We start from the raw sequence: 19,724 nt of genomic DNA, 5'->3' as shown, positions 1-19,724 counted from the left end.
TTATTTCTAATAATTGACCATATAACAAATTTATATTAAGTATATTGACAAAAATATGCAAAATAAAATTTACAAGAGCCAACGAAATTTCGTGTAATAAAAAAAAACGTACTAGTTCTTAATCGTCATTATTGTATTCTGAAATTCAGCTATAAACGATAAAATCTTGGAATATTTTTTTTTATCGGTGTATAATCAAATACATGTAATTAGTCCAGTTATACGCACGGCCTTGTCATTTTGTGGTTGTAACAATCGCCTGGTTATTGTGATAGCTTTAGCAGGAAGCGCGTTTTGTTGTATTTAGGGCGCTTTGTTCTCGCATAGATTACGAAATTACCTGTAGTTAGTTGATTTTTAACATCATTTGTAATCCATTGTATAAGAATTCCATTTCGAAAAATCGACAGTATTAATAGAATAATACGAAAATATTTAATTCCATTTAGCGCAATGGGGACCGAAGAAGGATTCAGAAGAAGTCGAAACAGTGAAGTCTACAGGAATAATTGAAGAAATGATGACCAACTATTTTAACTTCTTGTCATATTTAATGAAATTTTGACGATTTTTATGTTTAAAAGGAAAAATAAAATGCCAAACCAAATTATATTAATTTAATCAGACTCATTTCACAATGTAAACTGATAACACACTAATTTATATTACAACACAGGCAACATAGGAATGGCCGATGTTGTAACACAAACACACATTCATCGACACACAGTGCCGCATATAAATAACAAAAATGAACGCCTTCTTTATATACAAAAATCATCACTATGGACGCTTACTGCCAAATACGTCCGATTAGTATAAAATGGAATATTTCGAGTCACACAGTGCTATTGATAATATAGTAAAGATGGGATTGGACACACATATAGATAACTTATATAACCGGAACAGGTTAAATGCGATTAACCCCTGCGCGTTCTTATATTATATACCTTTTGGTATTCAAATGTCTTTGCATATACACTAACACGTTTACAGCTCATCGTGTTCCTCCTGTGGACAAGAAAAGCATTTCATTATTATCATGATGTAAAATTAACCTGAAGTGGAAACACGGAAAATTTTCATACACTATTCAGCTTTTACTATAAAAATAATAGCATTTCTTCTCAAGAATTGGCTAATTTTGATACTGGTAGAAAGTAATTTATGACATATTGAGGCACACTATGGTAAGCAGTCACCACAGCCTATAGACAGTGGCGGTGTAAGAAATATTAACCATACTTTACATCGCCAATGTGCCCCAAACCTTGGGAACTAAGATGTTGTCCCTTGTGTCTGTATTTACACAGGCTCACTCATCTCATTAGAAAACAGCAGCACAAATTATAAAATAAAAATTTGTAAGGAGCAATAAATAATATAAGGAATATATTGTAACTTTTTCTTACTAATAAAACTCTAAATAAATAAAATATTTGACTCACCACTGGCGCTGCATCTCCCGCTTCATCGTCGAGATCCTCATCATCTTCATCTTCAGGTTTCTCTGCCTTCTCCTTCTCTCTTTCTGCCTCATCCTGCTCATTCTTCATCTTCTTCTCTCCTTCTAATGTCTTCTTGAGAGCTTCTCCGCGTTCATTGGCTGCTTCAATGTCATCAGTGATCAAAATGTTGTCAAAGATGGTGCCAGATTTAACTTGCCATAAGTCAAGACCAACAGCGCAAATCTCAGAGCGTTTGTACAGGTTTGCATCAGCTACATACTCAGGGTTGTCAATTTCTGGGTGAACCCATGGACCTTTGTAAGCGGGGTTATCAATCTGGAAAGAAAATCAACTTTGTAAGAACATAAATAAACGACAGGTAATACGTAGTATAGTGTTTCGACAATTTATAATGAAATTTAATAAAATTCGTACATATGATCACTTTGTTTTATCAAGCCGAAAATCTTTTATCGAACTACTTTGAATGTTCCTGTGAATATTTAAATTATAATTGAGATTATATTCTTAGCATTGACCATATTTGATACTACATCGCAGTGGCGTTAGTCCCGATTCTTTAAACTAACTTTTTTTTAAATATGTTTCAAAAGAATTGCATTGCCGTTCAAGGTAAAATAAAAAATATATGATCGCGGTTACAACTGGAATAATACAAAAAAATACCTGTAATATATCGCGTAAGTTTATGAAAAAAAAAAAAAACAAACTATTTTTATGCTACCTAGACAAAGTCGTTGGAGCAACGACCTAAGATATTTACACAATATATTACGACACTTGATTAGACATCGAAAGTTAAACGCGCGTAACGGTTGTGTGGGTAAATGAACTACGCCTGCGAGCGGGAAGTAAGATGCTAAGTACAAATTCAAATAAGTTGTGTCGCGTTTCTATCATATAATCGATGACTCATGGACGACAATTTGAAAGTATATGCATTGATTTTTTATATAAATATCTGGAATTATTAATTTTAATAACATTTGAAATCCGTTCAAAAATTACCTCAAAAGGGGTATTATTACAGACAATTTTAAATAAGATTTGATTGAACAATTTTATGATTTAAAATATTAAAAATTCTAATTTTATTTTTCCTTTGTCTTACCTGTGTAGGAGCCCATACACCTTTGTAGTCTGGGTTGTCAATCATGGGTGGCTCCCATTCACCATCCATCTCATCGTCCCAGTCCTCGGGCTTAGTGGCATCGGGGTCAGCAATATGTTCTGGTTTGTCCCAATCTTCGGGCTTTGTGTCTTCTGGGTCTGGAATGGTTTTACGGTCATCCCAGTCTTCTGGTTTCTTGGCTTCTGGGTCCTGAGAAGAGAATCATTCAATTTTAGTTGGATTAAAAAGATGTTAGAAAAATACTTATAATTATCTATTCTACTATTTAAGTGCTTTAGTATAATTAGATTGCCTACCTTGATCTTTTGGGGTGGGAGGAAGTCCCAGTCCTCCTCTAGTCCTCCTTTCTCAACAACCTCATTGTCGATGAGCACCTCATAGGTATTGTCTGGCTTAACAATCAGCGTGTACAAATGGGTGTATACATCATCCTTACAACGGATGTCTTTCTTAATGAGATGATTTTTGCCTTTGTAGCTGAAGATTACATGAACCTGAGGAACAATAAATATAGTTAATGCATGATTCAGCAACAACATAAATTAAAACATACAAATATCTAATCTATCTAAAGAAACTTGTGATAATCTTGACAGAATTTTTAACTGCAAATTAAAAATGATAAATATTTGGGTTATGTAAGTAATAAAGATAAAAAGCTATTCTAGCAATATTTCATTATACAACTAAGTCAATATTAAATTATTTCCATTGGATTGATATTTGCTCATAACAATTTATAGACATAAATTGATTGATATATTATTAACTATAAAATCGTATAAATAAGTATTAAATCGTATAAATAAGTATTGATTGATATATTATTAACTATAAAATCGTATAAATAAGTAGCACTTGAAAACTTATAGTAAGCAAGTGCATGATAAGTTATAGTTCAGAAACAATTTACAATTAGACACATCTAAAAAATACAGTGACAAAACTTTCAATTTAGTTTTGCAATAAAATTACTTAAATGCAAATTCAAATGAATGAGCATAATTCCGAAAGTTAAACACAGGTACAAATTGTTGGTGTTGAAATGTGAAACACTTTTTTAGCAGAATATGTAATGCCTCGTATCTATAATATATTAGCAATTGTATAAACAATGGATTATAATTACATTGCTAATATGTGTTCAAAAAGTTAAAAAAAAATGATTTTAGTGAATTGTTACATATAATACTCACTATGATAACATATCAGGAAAAAAGTTGTGAATGTCTTACAAATTATGTTGCTAATTCAGATACATTTTCGCATATACATATATATATACAGGGTTATTGGTAATTCGACGTATTCCTGTTAGGAGGTAATAGGGGTGACTATTTGCAATAATTTTAACCCCCATATGCATGATGCAAAAGTGAACCATTTTTGAGTTATCGCGTTTTTTAGATTTTTTCAAAATAAGTCAAAAATGCAACTTAAAAAAAGTATTATAATATTTAAACAATAATTATCAGTCCAAATTTAAATTTGGACCGATAATTATTGTTTAAATATTGAAAAATATCCAGTATTTAATCGTTTTTATAAATCAGAAGAAAAAAATAGATTTTAATTGATACTTTTTTTTAAATACATTTTTGAAGTTGCATTTTTGACTTATTTTGAAAAAATCTAAAAAACGTGATAACTCAAAAGTGGTTCACTTTTGCATCATGCATATGGGGGTTAAAATTATTGCAAATAGTCACCCCTATTACCTCCTAACGGGAATACGTCGAATTACCAATAACCCTGTATATAATTTTAAACTAACTTAAATATGATTTTAGGAAATGCTAACCAAATGCATATTAATGTTTATTGTGTTTATTTAAGATAATAGCAGTATAAAAATTAGCAATAAATTTAATTGTAAAAAGTAAGTCATAAAAGTTAATAAATATATATTTTATATACTACTTGTAATGGTTTGAAACTGTTGATTTAGATCTAACATTATTGTTTAAAAATTCTCAATGCCAATAGAACATGCAACTGCAATTTTCCCTGTAAATATAACATTACTCATAATATTTGAACTAAGCTAATTCTTTATTCTATTATTTGTGCAACCTATATACTCTTCCGATGAATGTATTTTTGCACATTTCAGTTGAATGCTATCACAAAGAGCAGGTATTATGGTGTTTTTTTTAATAGTCCTATAATTAATTAGCAAAATATTTTACTGTTACCATACCATTAAATAGACCAAAGAGATAACAGACTCGTCAAGCAAGTTTATCAAGTTAATAACATGAATATTACATATACGGTTTCATTTTTACATAAAACTTACCTTTTTGGTGCCAGGACCACAAATGTCAGGGCCAAACATAATCTCATATGGAGTCTCGCCATGCATGTCCTTCTGCTCCAAGTTGCAGTCGAAGACCTTTAAGTAACCGCCTCCGCAGTCTATATCCTGCTCATGTTTGACTGAGAACTGAACGACGAGGTTTTTGCCATCGTTTGAGAAGGGCTCGAACTTACGCGATAGGGCGTAAAATCTCGCATCCTCAGAGGTCTGCAGACCTAAGTAAAAAAAAAAAATTTCGAATATCAAGTACGCCAATAAAAACGCAATTGAGAATGGAACGTCAATTCGAATAGAGGCGTGGATCTATTTTCGGTGACACGTTTACATTTTTTACAAATATATTTTATATCGGTTACAAAATATAATATACATTTTTATAAGAACTTTATGGAAGGAATATTTAATTAACAAAATATAAGAAAGAAGTAGTAGTTAGGTATGTACCTTTATCTTCCTCTGGGTCGTTGAAGAACTTGCCGGCTGTCAATTTGAATTTTCCGAACTCTTTACCGGGATGTTCACTATAAATCCAATTCGATTCCCATGAATCTAAAAAGAGAAAAACATAATTAGACCGATCATACCAATTCTAGCCGGCATTCTTAAAAATCGATAGCACGCGATATACCGGTACCATTAAACAGTAAATTAATATTTATGAGACTTACCATCAGGGAACTTTTCCTCAAAGTAAACATCACAATTAACAGAATAAATTGCCACCAAACTGGCTAACGCTAAAACTAGAGATTTCATTTTGATTATCACTAACACCTTCCTTCGCTGGCAAAAGACAGGCCACGAATAACTTGAAAATTTGGCGAGTCAACTATTATTTAATTTTGACCGGTTTATTGCGTGTTGTCGTGTTTGCTGTTGCTTTTTCACTCCCTCTTACGAATTGTTTATTGGGCAGAAAGAAACAGATATATTAATTGTCGTCGCTTACGGAATTGCTGACAGAGATACAACTGGCTAAAATCGGTATGAGTGAGGGAGTAAAAAAATACTAAGCATCAGAGAGTGACGTAGTGTTACGCAGACAGATGGAAACATTCCATTGGCCAACGTTAGCAAATAGAAATTGAACACACTCTCTTTAAAATAATATATCTGTGGCGGGAAATATGAACGATTACTCGAATGTTTCTTTCGCGGAAATGAATAAAATCGCAGTTTCAAAAGATATTCATAAGTGTCAACTTTTATGAAAAAATATTTTAATACATCAATTTGAATAATATTTCATTGATATTTTGACTTTCATATGTATTAATTGGTTTCACTTTAGGTTCATCGATCCCGAAAATTCAGTTGACTCAATAAGCAAATCACCAATCGGTGTCATACATGACAACTGAAAGAGATAGAGCTACATAACTTCATATAAAAAAAGAGCTAGCATTATACATGATACGTGACAGACTGACAGAGGCCAATAAAGAATCCAACAAAACCATAAGTACTTATTAGTAGACAACATTAATTAAAGAAAGTGATAATATGTTTAATTGTTATAGTATACAAATTTTGTTTTGTATTAGATTTTTTTCTTCGTTTTATAAATAAATAAATCGATTGACCTATAGCGAAGTTACTGTACTATATATTTATATTAATTACTTTACTGCACACTTCTTATTTCTGTCGCATCGCAATTTTATTAAAATTAAAAAAAGAAATATTTGTCATAGTATATTTTAAATATGTAATTATTTAGAAAAGCAAACTAGCAAATATCAAGGTTGACGCTATAGGATCAATTTAATTCTGAATAGTAAATTTTATTATTTATATGCTATTATTATGTTAATACATTTTTATTATATATCTTAAGTACCTACCAGTATTATACCTAACATTATTTATTACTTTACGTATTTGCAATTTAAAGCTGCATGTTTAATATCGAATGATTATTTTGTTCTGATAAATAAAAGCAGGTTTTTTAGGTAATGTATATATTTTATTCATGGAAAAAGAAGGTAAAACATAGTGAGATAATATATCCGAATTTATTCACAACATAAAATATCGTTAAAACGTTTTACAACTTGTAATTACATGAAACCATCATGAAACATGTTGGATGCCAGAAGATAACGTAAATCACTTATTTGAATATTGTATGGTATTAATAAAATTGAGAAAAAAAGGTTTTGGTAAATAATAAAGTTCAAAATATGGATATTTTTTTTTTATTATCAAACATCGCCAGTTAGCAGTGCGAACATTATTGATATTCATAATCATTTTTTCTTAACGCTAGTAACTATTGCTTGATCTAGCATTTCCGTCAAAGCTAGTACTTTTTTCTCATCTCTTGCCTTTTTCTTTTTATCTTTTTTAAATTGCATTTTTCTCATTTTATTCTGTTTGGTGTTTCCTTCCATAACAATGTCTACTCCAGAGTCCTTTGGAGTTTTAGTAACTACTTTAGAAACAATGTTAACTTTTTTGGGGAGTAGAACTGATTCGTCTTCGTCTACTTGCATGTCGTCTTCTGCCGCTTTGACTGGACCTGTGCTTGTGATCTGTGGAATAATTATTAAAAATATTGGTTAGAAAAAAGTATAATGGGCTCTCTGATATGGATAGTGCTTCTGTTATTTTAATTCAATGGCAAAAAAAGGAATAATAATAATAATATACATATATGTTCTATTGAAAGAAATTCCTAAACTGAATATTAATTTAGATTCATTTAAATATTACACAAATAAAATAAAATTATGCTACAATATTTAATTTCAAAAGTATATTTATATTTTTAGAATACGACTGTATAAATCATAAAACAATATAAGTACAATTTTAAATAAATTTAAAATATTACATTACATGTTTCTTCTTTTTTAAAGAATACTAGCAATGCCTCAAATTAATTAAGAAATTACTAATATTCCTATTTACATCTCCTTTTAAGCTTATCGCTTGTGTTAGGAGTGGGTACGACAATAGCCCAAGGGGTCAGGATCGATCTTGCGACATTATATCGCTAGGCGGCCCATAGACCATTGCGCTATTGACGCTATGTTTACTTTGAATGTTTGAAATAGAAGTTTATATTTATTTCGAAAATTATATTTACAAACCAAACTCTGTTGTATCAAAGTTTGACTATTGGCTACTTTAAGGTTTGATAAAAATTCAGATTCAAACTCATTGTGTGTTTTGACAATTCAAAGAGACTAATATAATTAAGCCAATGAAATTAAATTAGTAGTAATAATAAAATAACAGGTAAATATGTCTGCCAGCTGGCCAAATTCCTTCTCTCCTTTCGAGTTTTCTCGAAGGTTTGGAAGCCTATTCCATCGTTCTCTCCGATACAGGTTGATGGTAACACATTTGACAGAATTTCAACTGAGATATGCAAAATTGGCTTATTCATTTGAAATTTAGTATTAACTTGGATATTTTAGAATAATAATAAGGAGGCATTGAAATTAATTGCTGGGAATTAATGTGTTTAGGTTTTAAATTAGTCAAACCTCGGATAGAAAAGTCATTTAGCAAAGGGTCTTACGATTTTTTTTTTGTGATATGGTAGGCAGACGAGCAAATGGGCCACCTGATGGTAAGTGACGCCATAAACAATGGCACTGTAAGAAATATTTATGCCTTGTGCCTGTAGTTACACTGGCTCACTCACCCTTCAAACCAGAACACAACAATACTGAGTGTTGCTGATTGATTTTATTTTAACAGTAATAATATATAATAATAAAACAGTTTTTGTAAAATGCTAATAAGCTATTTGAGCCTAGTTTTCTTAAATTGTTTAATTAGCAGCGATCATATTGTACAATCATCTGGGCAAGTAATCTTGTATCCCAGAATGGCAAGGAGAATACCATTAGGTTTTTTGTGGGACAGATACTTCACATGACCCATCTTTACGTTGAAGGGACACAAACATTTAAATTCAATAGATATTATTCTATTTGGAAAACCATTTTGTTATATATAACAATATATTCCAAGTGATTCATACTGATTAATTTACAACCTGTTGGCACTGCTTGCAATTATTGATGTACCTTAAGACCTTACCTTGAGAGTTACACCATTGACCCTTGTTATATAATTCTAATATTATTTTAGGACCAAATTACTTTTGTCAATCGATTTGTAAAATACAATGCGATTGATTCCAATGTTTGCTGATGCACAATATTTATTTTGAATAACTATACTATGCTTTAATTGCAAGCTAAAATTTTTACCTTAATAGCACCATCAGCATTTGTGGCACCAAGTGTGTCGATGGTTTCTGCTTCCATCGCTTCAAATGCATTAACATCGAAGTCTTGTGACAGTGTTGAAACTATCTTAGCATCAACATGTATTTCTGACTCGGGCGTCTCCGGTGGTTCAGTATAGTATCGCACCTGTAATATAACATGGTATTGTTTCATTAATAGATCATTGTTTTAGATTTTGCATTTAGCTAAATTTTATGTTTCTGTATATCACAGCAAAAGTGTATATATATATTTTGAGAATTTCATAAAACCGCTGTCGTGGCCGTAACGTAGGGTGCAAATTCCTACTCAAAGTAAAAATAAATTTAGTAATTATAATATAACACTAGAATTAGTGATTAATAACAAAACAAACTTTTTTATTTTACCTTTCCAGTATTCCAATCGTTAAGTAATATTCTAGCAGCGGCCTCTTGGTCAGGAACGCCGCCTTTCTTAAAGCGACCCATACGCGATGCAACACTTGCGAAAAACTCCTAAAAAAAATAAAAAAAATTATAAACAATATTCTGAGAGATTTTAAAATAACTAACTAAACATGTGTGTAATGTTTCAACATATGGACACATGTTAGAAAATAATAAATACAGTCACTCATTATTCCCTGTGCAAAGGTCTCATGGAATCATCGGAGAGCTTAAGCGCAAGATTCACTACTTTCTGAGCACTTTCAAGTCAGTTGTTTGAAAAAATAAATTGTCCACTAATATAAATTAAACTAACTTGTGGCGTGTTAAACTCTGGTATGCAGTAGAGCGCTACAAGAGTGTGTTTTTGAGCTCTCTTCAGTATGGCAGTCGCAGGCGTGACGGGGTCTTTGAGACTGGCCACGCGAAGAGCGTTTTTAAGTGCTACGGACGCATCACCGTCTCCGCCCGTGTGAAATACTATACCGGGGCTGTCTAGAATCTTGATCTTCGAATCCAACTGGACAGTCTGCATTTGTCTATAATGTGTTATAGATGATATAATTTCCGAAACACATAGAAAAATATATTAAAATCTAAGAATGCAAATAGGACTAGAGATGAAACGGATAGCAGTTTGGCCGGATACCGGATACCGGCTATTCGGCCGACCATGTGGCCGGATAGCCGGGTATCCGGCCGCCGGATATCCGGCGAAACTTAGCCGATCGCAATTGCGACACTTATTCTTCGTGGGCAGCTAATGCCAAACAATACCCAAATTTAACAGTTTGCCAAAATCTACCTTTCTGCACCTTGCAGCAGGATGTATAGCGAAAGACTTTTTTCTGAAGCTGGCCTTATTTATGAAGAGAAACGCAACCGCCTGCTACCTCTCAATGCAGAGAAATTAGTATTAGTACTAATTCATTCATTTTCTTTGTATTACATTAATTTACTATTGTGTGATTAGAAATTTACAACTAAAACTAGTTATATTTAAGTTATGTGATACTAAGACTAACTAAAGAATTACTCAAAAATATGTTTCTTTTATCCGGTTTTTTTATTCAGCCGGATGTCTATCTGGTATTCGAATAGTAGTTATGCGGTATTCGGCCGGATAGTATTATGGCGGCCGGATAGGCCGGATACCGGATATTTACCGGATATCCGTTTCATCTCTAGTTAGGACATTAAACAAAAGATATTTTTTTTAATAACGCACTTTTTTAATGTCGAATTTTATAAGTCTACTTTTATTTAATCACGCAAAATATGTAATTAATTGATTATTAAAGGTCTTTCTGTGAATATCTATTTCCAAACATGATGTGATATGGATTCATCTTACTTAAATAATTATATGTTGTATCATTTTTGGTATGTGTTATATTGATTTTATTTATATTTTGCTATTTGTTTCCCTTAAATAAGTAAATGTCTAGTGTACATACTTCGTCACTCCTGGAGTGCTTCCTACATTGCATGCTTTAGATCTGTTCAGACTGTTTATAATTGAACTCTTGCCGACATTTGGCAACCCAACAACGCCAACTGTTATAGATGTCTTTATGCCTTTGTTACGGCAATAATTAGCCAGGAGACTCATGAGTAGCTCAGCTCCTACACAGGCAGAGTCTGAAAAAATATAAATATTGATATTAATATTATTATTTCGCTTGCAGCTGATGATTTGGTCAGCTCTTTTCACAAAACTAAACAAATATTGCCATTTATAAAGATCAACTTAATATAAAAGATTTTCATTCAATGCGGTTTTTACTAACTTGACATTTCCTTTTCTTTTACAATATGTTTCATTTTCCTTCTGCCGAGATTGTGTTGCTGGTCCTGTGTCGATGCTTTGAATGGAACAGCTGGTGCCGATCTACGGAGATACTTGAGCCAAGCTGTGAGATTTTCCCTTGGCACTAAATCTGCTTTGTTAAGGACTAAAACTAACTTCTTGCCTGACTCTCGAACTGCTTCCTCAACTTGAATACACCTAGTACCTGGAAACAATCATATTACATTGTATATTATTTTGTAAGTTTACAAATATTATTTATCTTCAACTTTAAAGTCTTGGTACAAAATGTTGTGTTAATATGTTGATTATACAATTATCTACATCTATATATATATCATTACATTATATACAAAATACCTTTATTAGAAATATGTATTGATTTTTTTACCTAATATAATATACCTATTGCTAAACACATTGTAAATTTGATTTGTAATTAATTGCATGCTGTGTCCTAAACCAGAGAAGCACTAATAAGAATTATAAAAATTCCAAAGAGAATTGGAACTTCACCTTATCAATTATTTTTAGACATCAACGGTATAAATAAACAACGATCTACCTAATAAAAAAAATAATTCATACAAACAAATCAATTGCAAATTCAGTAATATTAGGCTAGTATTTAATCAACAATCAGTGATTAAGTTCATTTTTATGTTCTACCATTAGGTAGCCATTAGGGTTACCGTCTCTCCTGGCTCATGAAATGTTACTTGTGCATTTGGTACATACATGCATTGGAGCAGTGGGGTATTATGGCCTGGTACTTTACTACCTTTACTTTACTGTTATACTTATAGGAAAAAACACTACCTGACACCTTAGTATATAGCATTGCATAATTTTATAAATAAGTGTAAGGTACACAGTTTAATTGCATAATATTGCATATTTCTATACTAATGTTATAAAGAGGTAAATTTTGTATGTTTGTATGAAGAGGGTAAACCACAGCAAACATGATAAAATACTAAAAATTTTCTACTGATAGAAAGCTACATTATTTCTGACTACTATATATTATAAATTATATTGATATCATATCATTTTCTATATTAATAAATAACATCCTAATTAGAGGGTCGTTTGTGTTATATAAATTTACCTAACGGGTCTCTAGCATCCACAACTTCTAATACAACTTCAGCCTCCGAAATAACTTTCTTGAATTCCTTATAATAGGCTTTTAAAGAATTTTCTTGTTGTCTGTCCTTGCTAAATTGTACATCATCATTCACAATATCATTTTCTTTGAATGCTTCGTGGACTTTACCTCTTGCTTGTGCATTTGCTACCTTTAAATTGTAATATAAATTTTATTTAATTGATAAATAAACTGATTTTAATTGGTGTTTATGTAAAATTAAAGTTTACATAAATTACAAAAAAAAGTTTCTACAAAGATTTTAATGTTTTACTGAAATTATTATTTTGTTTTAAAACCAACTATGTTGAATAATTTCTACAGCAAATTAAATATTTTTAGTGAAAGATATTTTTTTACAATTGTTCAAATAAAAATTTAAGCATAAAAAAATATTTATCGTTACATATAAACTAAATTTATTTCATTACCAAATTATCCATACTAAGAGTACTGTTCTTTTTCTCCTCCAATTTAATTTGCTTATCTAATTTCGCTTGCTCTTTTTTCTTCTGTCTTTCTTCCTCTTTATGTTTCTTCACCGCTTCAACTTCTTTTAATATGTCTTCCTTAAACGGACACACATTTGGTATCTGTATTGGCTTAGACTTCTTCGACTTAGGATTCTTTTTAGCTTCCTTTTTTACTTTTCTATTATGTTCTCTAACTTTTTTTTCTATCTTATAGCGAAGGCGCGCTGGTTGCCTTTTAGATGGCTTCTCTGTAATAATAAGGTAATAATATTTGACATCCAAGTTAAAAAAAATTATAATTAATAGATAATAATTATCATACAGAACTAACTAGACAACTATTATCATATATATATGATATGTTTTTGTTTTTAGAAAGATTATTTTCAATTATAACCTAAAAGTAAAGTATGATCCTTGAGTATTTATAACAGAATAATATAGTAAAGATAACATCAATAAAATACAATTGTATATTATATTTAGTTTTTATTTATTTAGTAAATATTACAAAAGAATTATAACAATAATATCACATCAATCAAAAACAATATCAACCAGTACTTACTTAGTTTAAACTTAGCCATTTTTCTGTTTCTCTATTTATAAAACTTTTATCAAATAAATTATTTAAAAGAAATAAAAGAAATTGATAATACAGTTTGTAATTAATATTTAAATATAAAATCACCCCGCATTTTCTATTCCTTTTAAACTTGTAGTGACATTTTACGTCAATGTCAATTTTGTCAACACGTGCTCCACGACATGCGGGTTAAAAATATTCGAATGTCTCGAATAGTTCGATTATATATGGCAGTGAATCAAACATTCTTAATATTTTTTCGAATAAAATATAGACTAAATCGTCAAAAACAAAAATTAACCATGGTACAAACTCTGTACCTTGATAATTGACTTCGAATGCTTGCAACTTCGATGAGTCAATACATCGTTCGTACGGTATTGTATTCGTACCGATATTAAGTTTTCGCGATAATACCGATATTAATTTTAACTTGGCTTATAAAAAAAAAAAATTTCATGCCAAAAGATACAGCCGTTTAAGGCTTATCATTCGATTAAAAACGACATAGATGTTAAATATAATCTATCTGTAAAAGAACTACAATTCATGCAAATAAAAGATAATCTTATTAAAAAGCATGGAGTCATTATTCTGTTATGATTATATTAAATTAGCCAAAAGTTTTTACTACTTGTTTGTTTTACTTTGTGTATGTCTAATTGCCTTTGAATAGTTGACATACTGCGTCAAAACGTAGAGTACTACAAAATAGTGATAATATTACAATAAAATATACAAAAAACTTATTATGTCAGATGCTGTAAAGTAGTCGAAATATATATTATATTTACTTTTTTTTTCAAATACATATGTATATATATATTGGCATTTGTACATATGTAATATTTAATTAGATGTCCGATCTGAAGAGTCAACTAGGTGACATCGATACTATCGATAGTATCGATGGTTTTGGACTATACCAAGATTAGCCATTGATTTTTTTGAGAGTATTGCTTTTTTAAATCAAAGAAATAAAATTGTAACAGCAGCAACTGTGTTGCTTATATTAATTCACTTAAACAGTATAACAGATTTAAACTCTTTCGCTTGCACAAAATGTATTAATTCTTTTAAAAACAAATAGTTTTAGCAATAATATCGATATTATCGCTAATATCAATAGTATTGCTCACACTTCACTATGGATAGATAATCTATTATCTATAGATAGTTAAGATGGACTATCGATATGCAACGATAGACAGACAAAATTATTTATAAATGACGTATATATATATTTTTTAAATTAATTATCGTATAAAGAATATAAAAATATGTTTCGATAGTATCTTATTTTTTATAACTAATTGGTGGTAAGGCTCTATACAAGCCCGTCTGGGTAGGTACTGGATTCAAATAATTATAATATTTATATTCTACTGCATACAGTATTATAGTTGGGTTGTGTAACTGTATGAAGGGTTTTAACCATTTCAAATACCCATATTATAGATACTTGTAAAAATATATATTATGGATTAGTAGCTAGGTACCTAGTATATTAATTTTAGGCAATGTCAAAAAATAATCAGCTAAAACACCAATTACTAAAGCATATACTTACTATTCGTAATTATTTTGTAAATGATAATATCTACATTGTGAATAAAAGATAGATAAACAAAGCAATAGGTATCCTTTTATTCCACAATCGGTTGATTTAGTTACATATTATAGATAAGTTGAAGATTGACCTACATACGATCGATCGTAACGATTTAAATCAATTATTTTGATAAATAAATCACACATTTAAATTTAAATTCATTGTGTGTCTACACTTTGCACCGACATAATAGTATGTCACGCAGCCATGGTAATAGGTAAACAAAACACGTCGTCTTCATTCATCGTGTACCGACTTTTCGTTGAATGAGTCGCCATCCACGACGACTGGCGTCGCCAACGCCATATGACATGCATTGTTCCTCGGGAACAGCTGCAGTCAAATCGCAAAACGACCGTTTATACCTGAACAGGTAATATAAGCAACAGGTCATTTCATTCGTCGCGGGGAGCTCCGCAAACCGCGCCGTCGAGCGCCTGACTCATTTCGAGTAGCCGTGCTAGTCGCGTTCTGCCTTTCACGGCGATCGTGTGTACGTTTATACTTCGCGCGTCAGTAAGCAACGAGACTTTCACGTGAGCGATTATATCGCTGTTCCGAGTTATGTGCGCAAACGCACGCTTCAATAATCCCTTGATCAGTCGATCGTGACAGTGCCAATGTCTCCTAGTTTAGAGGGGATCATGTTTAACAGGAGCACGAACCTGTCAGCGAGGCGGCCGTTGCTTGCAGAACCGCAAAAGGCTGTGGTGATACCACCACGAGCGCCACCTCGCGACTATGGTCCACAACGACCCTTACCCGCACCTCGGAATATGCCAGCGAAGTGTCCTTATGAATATAAGGCAGACTGTTGGAAACCTTCGAACGTCGATATCGAAAAACGACTGCAAGAGACGAGAGCACGGGAGAAGATTGGTTACTTTCAAGATAAAGTAACCGCTCCGGAGTTAAATTTAGACCGTAGGGAAGCGGAGTTAGTGTTTAGATTCGACCCTCACGCGTCCGCGGAATATTTATCGAGTCAGTATCAAGCTCCTACAGTTCAGTATGCAAAGCCCCCGACGCCGGCAAACGGGTTTGCTAACCGTCTACCGGAGAGAGACGGGCCTTTTGTATTCGGAGTCCACAGCCCTAGCCAGTTCCCTACTTCGCGTCGGGATGAAGACGATTACGATTATTCAGAAGTGACTGAAGAAAGCAGTCGGCCTGTGATACGAGATGATGAGTCTGCAGAATTAAATTGCTGTGATAAAGTGAATGAGTGGGCAGTAAGGGATAAAAAAAGTCGTAGAACTTTAAATCGAATGTTTCAAATCAAAGATAGACGAAAAGTGAAAGGTGGGAAGAAGGAGAAGATTAAGTGTGTGTTAGTTGGTGATGGAGCTGTAGGAAAAAGTTCTTTAATAGCTGCCTATGCTCAAGACACGTTCCGGGAAGATTATCAACCCACTGCATACGACACATTCAATGGTAAGCAATTAACTATTGGTTGAAAGAAAGTAAACATTTAAAACAAATTATTTTAACAATACGGCAACTTATCACAAATGTCCCTGATTTGGTGAGATAATAGAGATTACACCACTCAAATAATTGTTTCTGAAATGATAACATCATTGGTAATGGTTTTATCAACTATTGCTCTAACAATCACCGTTTGATGTAAGCAATGAGACGTAAACGTTAACGTAATATTTTCATGCTATACATAACTATTTATAAGTAAAACAATACTATATTTGGCGTATAAATGAATTTATCTAGTCTTAAAAATAAGGATCATTTATTGATTATTATAATGTATACAATTAGTATTTACACATTAAAGAAATACCTACAAGCTGACGAATATTTTCTTGGTTCTTTGTTTTGTCAAGGAAACCAAAAAGTGAATATAATATGTCAACGACTTTAAGTATTATGTTATCAACATCCAAATAAGTCAGGTCAACACAATATGTTCAATAATTGTCTATTATACTTATAATAAATACTAAAATAATAACATCGAAGACAAGACAACAAGTTTCTACCGAGATAGTTAATATTAAATGAAGACGGATTATAATAAACATCTATATATATAAAAGCGAAATACCATTCACTAATTAATCACGAAATCTCAGAAACTAGGCTTTACACTTACAAACTTGAAATTTGGCACAGAAGGGATTTTATATTTATACGAAAATCCACCACTAAGGGGAATGGGAGTTTGTTTTTTGTATTTTTGTAAATTTCGCGCGCGTACAGCCGCAGTTTCAGTTAGTAAACAATATATTCAATCAAATAATCATTTGCGTTCTTAGGTATGTATTTAGTTTAGCCCAATAGTTTACAACCACAGTTTATTGTATATTCTTATTCCATCATTATTGTATTATACATTTTGGCAAATTGTATTTGGATCTTTTCCTAATCAATCGTCAAGATATCTTTAATAAAGGCGCGTCGCAATCGTGATAGCTTATCACAACATGAAATGTTTGCAAAATATTAGTGTTCGGTTAGTCTATTTAATTTTATTTCATTCTAAAGCATTGTTTTAAATGTAATAATATTTAACGGTTCGCAACAGTATGATATGCATTTTATATCTCCATTCCCGAATGTTTAATTTAACATAATTTAAAATAGACTGTTTCACTAAGCCAGTACAATTGATTATTTAATACGAAAAAAATAATTACATTCTGTTTGCGTTTATAACGGACATCAATAGAATATTACTTTTTTAAGAACTGAACTAAAATCTATCTAGTAATACATTTCTGCACGTATCAGAGGTCAAAGCACCTTTTTAATATGGAACGTATACGCCCGAGACCAATTAATGTTACTGTCTCAGGGATTAGAATACAAATAAGATAGCCCGGATACATGACAGGCTTTCATCACATAGACTATAAAGTAGATAGAAGTATTCCACTTTTCATTACTATATTTTCTTTAAATTAACATGATACTCGAAACTGCATGTAAATTACGTTTTACGTAACGTTTACTTAGTCGCATGTCAATGTCACTATTGTGTTATCTATTCTATGAATTTCATTGGTAATATTTATAATAATTAGTACCTATTAGAATAAAAAAAAAATGTATTATCAAATATAATACTTAATGATTGATTGATGCAAAAATGCGTTTGTCATATCTGGTTAACATTGCAAATTCAAGTAAGTTCATAAAAAAATTGCGTGCTTCAAAAGGTTTACCTGACATCGTTTACTTGATGGTAGGGCTTTGTGCAAGCCAAGGTACCAGCCACTTAACAGATATTCTATTGCCAAACAGCAATACATAACAAATATATATATTTTATAATTTTAGCACCAGCACCTGGTTCTTAAGAATCATTAGCCTGAGCGCGATTGATGAAAGCGCTTAAAAAATCCCCGATCTTCTCTTATGAACGGAACGACACTGCGTATATTTTATATAATATCCATTATAAAACTTAACTGAGTGACGTGCTCTTTCTAGCTTGTGGGTCTAGAAGCGTACAGCTTTGCACATGTTTTTTTTATAACGCAGGTGAGCAGTGACATAGATTTTTAAAACATAATTACTTAAAATAGTTTAAGAAGGGATGAAAGTGCCATGGTATTATTTAGCCTTTGTTTGTTAAAGCGAAACTTTCATATCGTAGTGGCCAATAGAGCAGGTTTCCCAAAATACTAACATTTAAGAAAAATAAGGTATTTTCTGAGATGTTACGGACGGGTACACAGTCAGTATAACGATAATTGTATAATATACATACATCGAGGATAATGAGCGTTAATCTAAGCCAAATTTTAAAAATATTTTTTTCGACTAATTTAAACTTTACAAAATTTAAAAGAATTAATTTTCGTTTAATTTCGTTTACTTGTTTTTCTGTTGTGTTTGATGTCGGCAAAGTATATTCCATCAATAATAATAATATTATTTGGTTATTAGCGGAGACTAAATTAGCGCTCAATAGTGAAGTACCGTGGCGAAAGATGTCATCTCTTTCAAATTGTCTTTTGTCAATATTAGTTGAGTCATAAAGGTTTGCTTTGTTCATTGGTGAAGACACCGACGAGAGTCGAAACCATTGAAATTTGTTTTTGTCTAAAGCCATAATAGTGGCGCCAAACATTATTAGCTTAAATAAAGAACTGTTGTGTTTTAATAAGTCATTTTAAATATTGATTACAAGGTAATGATAGTACTCTACCACTATTACCTCTAAAATTCTTCATTGATTGCGTCAGTTCCGGCAACTACACCACGCGTTAGTTTCGGAAATGTTAAAGATAAAAAATTGTAAATATATATAGATTGATCACAAATTAACGTTGAATAATTTAATCACTAAAGCGTTATTTTAAAAATTAAGACATAACACCATACATATAATAGATAACATTAGTACGTGTCAATGTTTAACCGGCTATTTCCTTGTAACTGTTGACTTCACACTGAAGCCAGTGTGAAAGCCTAGAACAATGTACTTTCGCCTCTGTATTTGCATGCAAATTATGTAGAACTCATGCCGCC

General features: G+C 31.5%; 3 protein-coding genes across 3 annotated transcripts in view; 1 reads left to right on the top strand and 2 right to left on the bottom strand.

Moving 5' to 3' along the window:
- Positions 1-603: 603 nt before the first annotated feature.
- Positions 604-5,754, bottom strand: LOC113396404 (calreticulin). The gene is made up of 7 exons (XM_026634326.2): positions 5,593-5,754; positions 5,369-5,473; positions 4,904-5,139; positions 2,901-3,098; positions 2,584-2,793; positions 1,452-1,787; positions 604-1,014 (listed from the first exon to the last, which is right to left on the bottom strand). The coding sequence occupies exons 1-7, from the start codon at positions 5,678-5,680 to the stop codon at positions 994-996; spliced, it is 1,194 nt and encodes a 397-aa protein (XP_026490111.1). The 5' UTR covers positions 5,681-5,754; the 3' UTR covers positions 604-993.
- A 1,114-nt stretch (positions 5,755-6,868) lies between these two features.
- On the bottom strand, positions 6,869-13,783 carry LOC113396398 (guanine nucleotide-binding protein-like 3 homolog). Its single transcript, XM_026634318.2, has 9 exons — positions 13,601-13,783; positions 12,991-13,280; positions 12,521-12,710; positions 11,390-11,614; positions 11,057-11,240; positions 9,916-10,138; positions 9,561-9,668; positions 9,154-9,318; positions 6,869-7,458 (listed from the first exon to the last, which is right to left on the bottom strand). The coding sequence occupies exons 1-9, from the start codon at positions 13,617-13,619 to the stop codon at positions 7,174-7,176; spliced, it is 1,689 nt and encodes a 562-aa protein (XP_026490103.2). The 5' UTR covers positions 13,620-13,783; the 3' UTR covers positions 6,869-7,173.
- Positions 13,784-15,643: 1,860 nt separating this feature from the next.
- The window catches only part of LOC113396413 (uncharacterized), a 41,774-nt gene continuing 37,693 nt past the window's right edge, over positions 15,644-19,724 (top strand). The window contains exon 1 of the mRNA XM_026634330.2: positions 15,644-16,664. Within this exon, the coding sequence (XP_026490115.1) occupies positions 15,851-16,664 (814 nt within the window). The 5' untranslated portion in view covers positions 15,644-15,850. The remainder of the gene's footprint in view (positions 16,665-19,724) is intronic.

Source organism: Vanessa tameamea, chromosome 6, assembly GCF_037043105.1.
Source record: "Vanessa tameamea isolate UH-Manoa-2023 chromosome 6, ilVanTame1 primary haplotype, whole genome shotgun sequence".
In the NCBI taxonomy this organism is placed as follows: domain Eukaryota; kingdom Metazoa; phylum Arthropoda; class Insecta; order Lepidoptera; family Nymphalidae; genus Vanessa; species Vanessa tameamea.
This window is presented reverse-complemented; position numbering and strand designations above follow the sequence as displayed.